We start from the raw sequence: 12,311 nt of genomic DNA, 5'->3' as shown, positions 1-12,311 counted from the left end.
ACCAGGTGTGGCCTTGACCAGGTGTGTCCTTGACCAGGTGTGGCCTTGACCAGGTGTGGCCTTGACCAGGTGTGGCCTTGACCAGGTGTGGCCTTGACCAGGTGTGCCCTTGAACAGGTATGGCCTTGACCAGGTGTGGCCTTGACCAGGTGTGGCCTTGACCAGGTGTGGCCTTGACCAGGTGTGGCCTTGACCAGGTGTGGCCTTGACCAGGTGTGGCCTTAACCAGGTGTGCCCTTGACCAGGTGTGGCCTTGACCAGGTGTGCCCTTGACCAGGTGTGGCCTTGACCAGGTGTGGCCTTGACCAGGTGTGGCCTTGACTAGGTGTGCCCTTGACCAGGTGTGGCCTTGACCAGGTGTGCCCTTGACCAGGTGTGCCCTTGACCAGGTGTGGCCTTGACCAGGTGTGGCCTTGACCAGGTGTGGCCTTGACCAGGTGTGCCCTTGACCAGGTGTGGCCTTGACCAGGTGTGGCCTTGACCAGGTGTGCCCTTGACCAGGTGTGGCCTTGACCAGGTGCGCCCTTGACCAGGTGTGCCCTTGAACAGGTGTGGCCTTGACCAGGTGTGGCCTTGACCAGGTGTGCCTTGACCAGGTGTGCCCTTGACCAGGTATGGCCTTGACCAGGTGTGCCCTTGACCAGGTGTGCCTTGACCAGGTGTGCCCTTGAACAGGTGTTGCCTTGACCAGGTGTGGCCTTGACCAGGTGTGCCTTGACCAGGTGTGCCCTTGAACAGGTGTGGCCTTGACCAGGTGTGGCCTTGACCAGGTGTGCCTTGACCAGGTGTGGCCTTGACCAGGTGTGCCCTTGACCAGGTGTGCCCTTGACCAGGTGTGCCTTGACCAGGTATGGCCTTGACCAGGTGTGCCCTTGACCAGGTGTGCCCTTGACCAGGTGTGCCTTGACCAGGTGTGGCCTTGAACAGGTATGGCCTTGACCAGGTGTGCCCTTGACCAGGTGTGCCCTTGACCAGGTGCGCCCTTGAACAGGTATGGCCTTGACCAGGTGTGCCCTTGACCAGGTGTGGCCTTGACCAGGTGTGCCCTTGACCAGGTGTGCCCTTGACCAGGTGTGCCCTTGACCAGGTGCGCCCTTGAACAGGTGTGGCCTTGACCAGGTGTGCCCTTGACCAGGTGTGGCCTTGACCAGGTGTGCCCTTGACCAGGTGTGCCCTTGACCAGGTGCGCCCTTGAACAGGTATGGCCTTGACCAGGTGTGCCCTTGACCAGGTGTGCCCTTGACCAGGTGCGCCCTTGAACAGGTGTGCCCTTGACCAGGTGCGCCCTTGAACAGGTATGGCCTTGACCAGGTGTGCCCTTGACCAGGTGTGCCCTTGACCAGGTGCGCCCTTGAACAGGTATGGCCTTGACCAGGTGTGCCCTTGACCAGGTGTGCCCTTGACCAGGTGTGCCCTTGACCAGGTGTGCCCTTGACCAGGTGCGCCCTTGAACAGGTGTGGCCTTGACCAGGTGTGCCCTTGACCAGGTGCGCCCTTGACCAGGTGCGCCCTTGAACAGGTATGGCCTTGACCAGGTGTGCCCTTGACCAGGTGTGCCCTTGACCAGGTGCGCCCTTGAACAGGTATGGCCTTGACCAGGTGTGCCCTTGACCAGGTGTGCCCTTGACCAGGTGTGCCCTTGACCAGGTGTGCCCTTGACCAGGTGCGCCCTTGAACAGGTATGGCCTTGACCAGGTGTGCCCTTGACCAGGTGTGCCCTTGACCAGGTGTGCCCTTGACCAGGTGTGGCCTTGACCAGGTGTGGCCTTGACCAGGTGTGCCCTTGACCAGGTGTGGCCTTGACCAGGTGTGCCCTTGACCAGGTATGGCCTTGACCAGGTGTGCCCTTGACCAGGTGTGCCCTTGACCAGGTGTGCCCTTGACCAGGTGTGCCCTTGACCAGGTGTGGCCTTGACCAGGTGTGCCCTTGACCAGGTATGGCCTTGACCAGGTGTGCCCTTGACCAGGTGTGGCCTTGACCAGGTATGGCCTTGACCAGGTGTGCCTTGACCAGGTGTGCCCTTGACCAGGTGTGCCCTTGACCAGGTGTGGCCTTGACCAGGTGTGCCCTTGACCAGGTATGGCCATGACCAGGTGTGCCCTTGACCAGGTGTGCCCTTGACCAGGTGTGCCCTTGACCAGGTGTGCCCTTGAACAGGTGTGGCCTTGACCAGGTGTGCCCTTGACCAGGTGTGCCCTTGAACAGGTATGGCCTTGACCAGGTGTGGCCTTGACCAGTTGTGCCCTTGACCAGGTGTGCCCTTGACCAGGTATGGCCTTGACCAGGTGTGCCCTTGACCAGGTGTGCCCTTGACCAGGTGTGCCCTTGACCAGGTGTGGCCTTGACCAGGTGTGCCCTTGACCAGGTATGGCCTTGACCAGGTGTGCCCTTGACCAGGTGTGCCCTTGACCAGGTGTGGCCTTGAACAGGTGTGGCCTTGAACAGGTGTGCCCTTGACCAGGTGTGGCCTTGAACAGGTGTGGCCTTGACCAGGTGTGCCCTTGACCAGGTGTGGCCTTGAACAGGTGTGGCCTTGAACAGGTGTGCCCTTGACCAGGTGTGGCCTTGAACAGGTGTGGCCTTGACCAGGTGTGCCCTTGACCAGGTGTGCCCTTGACCAGGTGTGGCCTTGAACAGGTATGGCCTTGACCAGGTGTGCCCTTGACCAGGTGTGCCCTTGACCAGGTGTGGCCTTGAACAGGTATGGCCTTGACCAGGTGTGCCCTTGACCAGGTGTGCCCTTGACCAGGTGTGGCCTTGACCAGGTGTGCCCTTGACCAGGTGTGCCCTTGACCAGGTGTGGCCTTGAACAGGTATGGCCTTGACCAGGTGTGCCCTTGACCAGGTGTGCCCTTGACCAGGTGTGGCCTTGAACAGGTGTGCCCTTGACCAGGTGTGCCCTTGACCAGGTGTGGCCTTGACCAGGTGTGCCCTTGACCAGGTGTGCCCTTGACCAGGTGTGGCCTTGAACAGGTGTGCCCTTGACCAGGTGTGGCCTTGACCAGGTGCGCCCTTGACCAGGTGTGCCCTTGACCAGGTGTGGCCTTGACCAGGTGTGCCCTTGACCAGGTGTGCCCTTGACCAGGTGCGCCCTTGACCAGGTGTGCCCTTGACCAGGTGTGCCCTTGACCAGGTGCGCCCTTGACCAGGTGTGCCCTTGACCAGGTGTGGCCTTGAACAGGTGTGCCCTTGACCAGGTGTGCCCTTGACCAGGTGTGGCCTTGACCAGGTGTGCCCTTGACCAGGTGTGCCCTTGACCAGGTGCGCCCTTGAACAGGTGTGCCCTTGACCAGGTGTGCCCTTGAACAGGTGTGCCCTTGACCAGGTGCGCCCTTGAACAGGTGTGCCCTTGACCAGGTGTGGCCTTGACCAGGTGTGGCCTTGACCAGGTGTGCCCTTGAACAGGTGTGGCCTTGAACAGGTGTGGCCTTGACCAGGTGTGCCCTTGACCAGGTGTGCCCTTGACCAGGTGTGCCCTTGACCAGGTGTGCCCTTGAACAGGTGTGCCCTTGACCAGGTGTGGCCTTGACCAGGTGTGGCCTTGACCAGGTGTGCCCTTGAACAGGTGTGGCCTTGACCAGGTGTGGCCTTGACCAGGTGTGCCCTTGACTAGGTGTGCCCTTGAACAGGTGTGCCCTTGACCAGGTGTGCCCTTGACCAGGTGTGCCCTTGACCAGGTGTGCCCTTGACTAGGTATGGCCTTGACCAGGTGTGGCCTTGACCAGGTGTAGTCAGCCCAGGTGTGGCCTTGACCAGGTGTGGATTGTGTTGGTATGGCCTTGACCAGATGTGCCTTTAGCCAGGTGTGGGTTCATCTTCTTGGTTCTTTCGGTAAAGTCACGTAGAAGGGAAATAATAAAATAATACAAATAAAAAATAATAAAATAATTCTCACGACGTTTGAATGCTGTCTTTCCGACAGACCTGTTCTCCACCTGAGGACGGCTGCTTGCGTTGTGGCCGAAACGTCGTGAGAATTATTTCATTATGTTTTATTTTTATTATTTTATTATTTCCCTTCTACGTGACTTTACCGAAAGAACCAAGAAGATGAATCCCTGCAGTCACGAAAGCTTTAAATCGAAATTTAATTATTTTATTATGTTTCATTTTTATTATTTTATTATTTCCCTTCTACGTGACTTTACCGAAAGAACCAAGAAGATGAATCCCTGCAGTCACGAAAGAAGCTTTAAATCGAAATGCAGGTGTGGGTTGTACATCTGTGCCCTTGACCAGGTGTAATCGGCCAAGGTGTGTCCCTTCACCAGGTGTGTGTGTTGCCTGTGGCCGGGAAGCGGCTGGGGCAGGGGGGGTAGGGCGGTGTTCGAACCGACGCGTGACAGGTACCTACCTGGTGGCGCGTGACGAGCGACGCGAAGACGCCCACGTCCTCTGCACCCGGCAAGAAGACGGAGATGAGCGCGTCGTGAGCGTCCGTGCTGCGTTCACGCGCACACAGAGTCACGGCGCAAGCCCCCGCCGGTCAGTGGCGCTCAGTCGCTGCGTGCCCGGTGCTCGAGGTCGAACGGCGAGGGCGGTGAGCCGTCGGTGGGGGGGATCGCACGGGGTGACCGGCCAATCGTGCTCGGCACGCCCGGTGCCGCCGTTGCCACCTTAGGGGCAATCGCTATGGGTCGCTGTGTGAGTCTGTGGGTCGCTGTGTGAGTCTGTGGGTCGCTGTGTGAGTCTGTGGGTCGCTGTGTGAGTCTGTGGGTCGCTGTGTGAGTCTGTGGGTCGCTGTGTGAGTCTGTGGATCTCTATGTGAGTCTATGGGTCTCTGTGTGAGTCTGTGGGTCGCTGTGTGAGTCTGTGGGTTTCTGTGCGAGTCTGTGGGTCGCTGTGTGAGTTTATGGGTCTCTGTGTGAGTCTGTGGGTCGCTGTGTGAGTCTGTGGGTCTCTGTGTGAGTCTGTGGGTCTATGGGTCTCTATGTGTGTCTGTGGGTCTCCGTGTGAGTCTATGGGTCTCTGTGTGTATATGGGTCTCTATGTGAGTCTGTGTGTATCTGTGTGAGTCTGCGGGTCTCTGTGTGTGTATATGGGTCTCTATGTGTGTCTCTGGGTCTCCGTGTGAGTCTATGGGTCTCTGTGTGTATATGGGTCTCTATGTGAGTCTGTGGGTCTCTGTGTGAGTCTGTGGGTCCCTGTGTGAGTCTGTGGATCTCTATGTGAGTCTGTGGGTCACTGTGTGAGTCTGTGTGTCTCTGTGTGAGTCTGCGGGTCTCTCTATGTGTATATGGGTCTCTATGTGAGTCTGTGGGTCTCTGTGTGAGTCTGCGGGTCCCTGTGTGAGTCTGTGGATCTCTATGTGCGTCTGTGGGTCTCTGTGTGAGTGTGGGTTTCTGTGTGAGTCTGTGGGTCTCTGTGTGAGTCTGCGGGTCCCTGTGTGAGTCTGCTGGTCTCTGTGTGAGTCTGCGGGTCTCTGTGTGAGTCTACAGCAGGGGTGGGGATCGTCCGGCCCGCGGGCCGTATGAGGCCCACGAAATCATTTGGGTCTGGCCCTGCCAAGGCAACCGCAGGCGGGACTCGAAATTTAACAAATCTAGGAGCAAACCTGGAAAAGCAGTTGCGAGTAGCAACATCATCAATACCAGCTAACATCTTCACACGCCTCACTAAAGAGAAGCATTTCCAGCCATCACATTAGGAGCGAGTTAATTAAATGTTTGACCAAATATAACGGGCTAATTTTTAAGTTAATAATGTTGTATGGCCCGCGAATGATGTTATAAATATCCAAATGGCCCTTGGCAGAAAAAAGGTTCCCCACCCCTGGTTTACAGGGTCTCCGTGTGAGTCTATGGGTCTCCGTGTGAGTCTATAGGTCTCCTTGTGAGTCTACAGTGTCTCCGTGTGAGTCTACAGGTCTCCGTGTGAGTCTGAGTCTCCACATGAGTCTATGGGTCTCCGTGTGAGTCTACAGGGTCTCCGTGAGTCTATGGTTCTCCTTGTGAGTCTACAGGGTCTCCGTGTGAGTCTATGGGTCTCCGTGTGAGTCTATAGGTCTCCTTGTGAGTCTACAGTGTCTCCGTGTGAGTCTACAGGTCTCCGTGTGAGTCTGAGTCTCCACATGAGTCTATGGGTCTCCGTGTGAGTCTACAGGGTCTCCGTGAGTCTATGGTTCTCCTTGTGAGTCTACAGGTCTCCGTGTGAGTCTGAGTCTCCACATGAGTCTATGGGTCTCCTTGTGAGTCTATGGGTCTCCACATGAGTCTATGGGTCTCCGTGTGAGTCTACAGGTCTCCGTGTGAGTCTACAGGTCTCCTTGTGAGTCTGAGTCTCCACATGAGTCTATGGGTATCCTTGTGAGTCTACGGGTCTCCATATGAGTCTATGGGTCTCCACATAAGTCTATGGGTCTCCGTGTGAGTCTACAGGGTCTCTGTGTGAGTCTATAGATCTCCACATGAGTCTATGGGTCTCCATGTGAGTCTACGGGTCTCCGTGTGAGTCTATGGATCTCCATGTGAGTCTACAGGGTCTCCGTGTGAGTCTATGGATCTCCACATTAGTCTATGGGTCTCCATGTGAGTCTACGGGTCTCCGTGTGAGTCTATGGATCTCCACATGAGTCTATGGGTCTCCACATGAGTCTATGGGTCTCCTTGTGAGTCTCTGGGTATCCATAGAGACCCATAGACTCACAAGGAGACCCATAGAATAACAAAGAACCGCCTAGACTCGCCTAGAGACCCATAGACTCACACGGAGACCCATATAGGCCCACAGTCTCTCTAGCCCCGTTCTATATCCAACCGCGTGGCGTTGCGCCGTTGCGTAACGAGGCCTCGCCGCCACTGATGTGCGCCGCGCGGGGAGGGGCTGCAGCAGAGACCCCCCACCCCCACCCCCGTCGCGTCACCCCTACGCCGAGCAAGTCCCCACTTACGAGTTCGACTCCACGCAGCTGAGCGGCAGCGCGAGGAGGAGGAGGAGCGGCCACGCGTCTGCCCTGGTAGCCATGGCGTGAGTCTCCGTGTCCGTGTGGCTCCCCGCTGGGTTCCGGCTCTGAGCCCTGGACTGGAGCCCGGATCTCGGTGGGCAGGCGCAGGGCAGAGCCGTGCGATTTGCTCCCCTCGCAAACGTTAATCATTAAGCTGCCCCGCAGAGCACGCGGACTCGGTCCCTGAATCCACACATTGTGCGCGCAGGGTTTATTCTGTGTGTGTCAATCGGAGTCTGGGGGGTGGTGGTGGTGGTGGTTAGGGCACTGCGCTAAGAATCCCGGCCCATCCGAGTTCGATTCCCGTTCACGGTCAACATCGGTGGTGTTAATCTGAACCGGGTCCTGGGTGTTGAACTCGGGTCGCGTAGCTAACGAGAGGAGGGCCTGTGCCTCGACACATTCGGGGCTGTGTTCCCCAATGATTTGCTCGATGAGACTCTAAACGTCCCGGCTGGTCCCGAGGTCTTCTTTGCGATGGACCAATGCTGCTGCTAAGATGCACTCCCAAAAAGTCGTGTGGATAACGGAATGTGTAAAAAACAACGACTTGCATTTTTTCTAGATTTGAAGCTGTCGTGACTGCAAGGATTCGTACTCTTGGGTTTTTCGGTAAAGTCACGTAGGTAAAAAATAAATAATATAATTGAAAAAATAATAGAAATAAAATAATAACTCACGACGTTTCGGAGGCAACACAAGTCTCCGTCATCAGGTGGGACCGTCACAGCTAAATTTACTCACTTGAGACAGTAAAATTTAGCTGTGACGGTCCCACCTGATGACGGAGACTTGTGTTGCCTCCGAAACGTCGTGATTTATAACTTAATTTCTATTATTTTTTCAATTATATAATTGATGAATTATTTTTTAACTACTTGCATATTGAACGTGGAGGGGGTAGACGCGTGGACGATTCGAATTGTTCGCTCAGTCACGCTGGCGTTCATATTCTGTTGCTGAACAAAGTTCGTGGCTATTCTGGGTCTCCCCTAGGTGGACTCGGCATCGAATGAGTGAGTAGCGGTTTGCGCTGTGTTAAACCTCTGCCCTGTGGAGACAAAATGCGACCGGGCGCGGTTCTTGACCACGTCACCCCCCACGTGTGCACCGTGATGGGATACACAGGAGGGGGGGGTCACAGGGAGACACAGGGGAGGCATAGGGGGCACAGGGAGATACGGGGGGGGGGGGGCACGGGGGGGCACGGAGGGACACGGGGGGGTACAGAGAGACGCGGGGGGCACGGGGAGACACAGGGCGGACATAGGGAGGACACGGGGGGAGGGGATTTGTGGGGGGGGGGGGTGGTCTTGGTGGTCTCCCTCTCAGTGGGGAGAGGAATGCGCGTTGTGTTTGCAGACAGATAGGACCCAGCGGAGCTTGGCTTGGAGTGGTGGCGGTGGTGGAGGGGGAGAACGATGATAAGCAGGTCAAACTTCATCATCAAAGTCAACACTGAGAGTCCAGACGGCACCCACTCACTGACCTCCCCCCCCCCCCCTGTCCTTCCCCTCCTCTCCATCAGAACACCAACGCAATGTTTGTGTGTGGGGCTCACAGCGCTTCGTGGGGCAAGGATTCCACCTTTTTTCCACTGGCACATCCAAGCTGCTCCAGCACGGGTTCGTTTTTTCCACTGCCTATTTGTCGTGCCGCGCCGAGCTGAGACTCAGCCGTGTTATGCTGGCCTCACGGTTGTTGTTTTTTTTATATTAAAATACTTCACCTGCGAAATGCCTTCAGATTAAATAATGGTGTCCAGTGTAAGACGTCTTAATCTGACCGGCGGCCCAGTAGAGGCAGGTTCGGGCTAATGATGAGTGAATTGAGTGCCAATGTCAGCCGGCAACGAAGACGTGGTCAGTTGTCACGCGTAAGCCATCAGCAGGAGCAGGAACGGCTCGGCTCGTGCAGTGGAAAAGCAAGCCGTGCCACTTTGACCCGTGCCATTCTCGCTCGGCACAGCTCGGATGTGTGTGCCAGTGGAAATTTTTTTTTATCCCTGGCTACGCTCGCCATTGCTAGAGTCCGTTACCATTGTTGTTGGATATCGATGTGGCAAACTTACAGCTTTGAGAGTAAACAAACCGAGCCCATCAGGAGTCCTTGTGCAATGGGCTAACCACTGTGCCACCCACACGAGCCAAAGACAAAGATCCCCCGTGTAGCCTTGGACTGTCTGTTGGGGGCAAGTGCTGTTTGTGACGTTTAAAAACGGAGTAGTATGCTTTCGCGACGAATATAATCCATAAAAGGGTTTTTTTGGGGGGGGTTAGATCGCGTACATATATAAATGTGTCGTTAAACCCGCCACCACCCGGCGACAGCCACTCAGTAAGGTTCGTCATGTTATATGGGTCTTTTGGTAAAGCCACGTAGATAGGTTCAAAGAAAATTAAAAAAAAAATAACAAAAAACTACGACGTTTCGATGGCAACACAAGCGTTCTTCCTGACGACGAACGCTTGTGTTGCCATCGAAACGTCGTAGTTTTTTGTTATTTTCCTGTTATTTTCTTTGAACCTATCCACGTGGCTTTACCGAAAGACCCAAAGAATATGAATTCCTGCAGTCACGAAAGCTTCAAGTCAACATGTAAGGGTTGTCACGTGAACAAGACGTGCTAATTAATGACGAGTACAGCCCAAACCGGGTCGTGTGTTTGAGAGTAAACCCACTCCAACACTCGAATTGTAAATGCTGTTGTGGGTTTACTCTCCAACACACCGGTGAGCCGAACTAGTAACGAATTGGCCACGTTCTGTTGACGTGACAAACCTTAGGAATAGTTTTTAATCCTTTCAACTGGTACAAAAACTGACACCTTCATACAAGGCATCATGTTTGCAATAACCACAACACAAGCAGTCAAAATGCAAACAAAAATAAACAACTCTGATGATGATAATGATATGCACTGTCCTTGAAGTTGATTGGTTCACACCCGAGACAGCTTTTCTTAGAGCCTAGTCTCCATTGGTGTTGGACCAGATGACGTCGAAAGGGTAAAAATTATTACTATATTTTGCCACTGGTAAAGGAGGTCTCATAGTGTAAGTGACAAACCTTACTGATTGGTTGTGTCGGTGGTGGTGGGTTTAACGACACATTTACATATTTACGCAAATCTTACCCAAGAAAAACCTATATTATGGACAACCTATTTTACTGGCAAATGAGGTTTCAATGGTGTAAATGCTTAACCCCGAGCTTTGATGGTGCATTGTCTTTGAGTTGTGCGCCTTTTGGCGTCATCTGGTCCAACACCATGTGAGACTAGGCTCTAAGGAAAGCTGTCTCAGGTGTGGACCAATCAACTTCAAGGACAGTGCATACATTCAGAGTTGTGTTTTTTGTTTGCATTATGACCGCAGGTATTGTGGTCTATGCAAACATGACTCCTTGTAAAAAAGGTGTCAGTTTTGTTGCCAGATAGAAGGCTAAAAAAACTATTATCATATGGACAACCTATGAAGGCTGGCACGACGGGCTTGGTGACGCCAACACCACACCGGACCACCTTTGTCTTCCCTGCACTGACGTTGACACATCGTTCATTACCAGGCACTCGAAGCTGAGTCGACCGCTGAAGGAGGGAGGAGGGAGAGGGTGCAAAGATGATCGCCACTGTGATTGGTCGAGGCCGCGAATCAAACCCGGGTGACATCGGCTGCGATGCGCTAACCACAAAGACGCGCTCGCAAGAACGGAAACAGGTGCTTGATGTTGGCATCAGCCGTATCACTTCCCTCCAACTCCCCATCCACCCCCACCTCTTCCCGCATTTAGACATCGCTACGAGACTCTGCGTAAACGTTGGAGAAAGCGGTGTTGTTTTTTTGCGGGATGGTGGGGGAGGGTTTTCTTCCTTAAACTCAAACTTTTCTCAAACCTAACAAAAAAAACAAAGCGGTCGAACTTTCCCTCGCCGGGTGACAACTCGCAGGAGGCCAGGGGAGCCGACGCAATTTCTGTGAAATTTTTTCATGGGCTGCGCCTTGTGCCGGTGTGGAGATACCTGCAAGTTCCGGCTGCCTGTTCGGGTTGACGTGGAGTGTTGCGGCTCGGAATGTCTCCGGTTTATCATCTTGGTTCTTTCGGTAAAGTCACGTAGAAGGGAAATAATAAAATAATAAAAATTTAAATATAATAAAATCATTCTCACGACGTTTCGGCCACAACACAAGCAGCCGTCCTCAGGTGAAGAACAGGTCTGTCGAGAAGACAGAGTCTGAATCTGTTATTCTAGTGTAGACTCTGTCTTCCCGACAGACCTGTTCTTCACCTGAGGACGGCTGCTTGCGTTGTGGCCGAAACGTCGTGAGAATTATTTTATTATGTTTTATTATTTTATTATTTCCATTCTACGTGACTTTACCGAAAGAACCAAGAAGATGAATCCCTGCAGTCACAAAGCTTTAAATCGAAATTTGGTCTCCGGTTTGTCTGCGACAGTGGCGGCCTGATTGTGACAACAACAACAACAGCAGCAGCAGAAGCAGCCATTCTCTACTAAGTGGCGGCGGCGTGGCACCATACAAACACCACCACCCACAACCATCTCCCACCACCAATAACACCACAACCATCGCCCATCACCACCCGCCACTACCCACCACCAACACCACCACAACCATCACCCACCACCACCCACCGCTTCCACCCACCACCACCACAACCATCACCCACCACCACCCAGCACCACCGCCACTACCCATCACCAACACCACCACAACCATCACCCATCACCACCCACCACCACCCACCACCACCGCCACTACCCATCACCAACACCACCACAACCACCACCCACCACCACCCACCGCTACCACCCACCACCAACAACACCACAACCATCACCCACCACCACCCACCACCACCGCCACTACCCATCACCAACACCACCACAACCACCACCCACCACCACCCACCGCTACCACCCACCACCAACAACACCACAACCATCACCCACCACTCACAGCTAAAGTGCCTGTGCAGAGTAAACGTTCACCTGTTAACCATCGCGCGGTACAATTCTGGGCATCTGTTGTACAAACACAAGCGCTCTACATCTCATCGGAATTCCTGCAGTGTAAATAAATAAACATTCTGATTCTGTACGGAGGACCAGTCCCCCCCCCCCCCCCCCTTGCACCGTGACCGCGAAACGTCGAGTCGGAGTTGAGCAATTAACTCCGGAAGAACCCGTCGCCCCGACTTCCACAATTCGCGTGTGCGCGCACCTGCCACTCGGCCACGATTGCGTAATGCGTTGTGCCATCGAGCACTGCGGGTTCTCAACCCGGGGGGTGGTTGGGGGGGGGGTACGCGGGCCTGGGGGAGGGGGTGGTTGGGGGGGGGCAC

The 12,311-nt window shown here is 54.5% G+C and overlaps 1 protein-coding gene across 1 annotated transcript in view; it reads right to left on the bottom strand.

The window, feature by feature from the left end:
• The window catches only part of LOC144734534 (carboxypeptidase B2-like), a 34,356-nt gene extending 27,302 nt beyond the window's left edge, over nucleotides 1–7,054 (bottom strand). Inside the window, 2 exon segments of the mRNA XM_078616776.1 lie at nucleotides 4,356–4,443; nucleotides 6,891–7,054. Of these exon segments, the coding sequence (XP_078472902.1) occupies nucleotides 4,356–4,443; nucleotides 6,891–6,964 (162 nt within the window). The 5' untranslated portion in view covers nucleotides 6,965–7,054.
• Between the last annotated feature and the right edge of the window lie 5,257 nt (nucleotides 7,055–12,311).

The sequence above is a fragment of the Lampetra planeri genome, chromosome 51, assembly GCF_965212315.1.
Source record: "Lampetra planeri chromosome 51, kcLamPlan1.2.h2, whole genome shotgun sequence".
Taxonomy (NCBI): domain Eukaryota; kingdom Metazoa; phylum Chordata; class Hyperoartia; order Petromyzontiformes; family Petromyzontidae; genus Lampetra; species Lampetra planeri.
The sequence above is the reverse complement of the archived record's forward strand: the minus strand, read 5'-3'. Positions and strand labels throughout refer to the sequence as shown.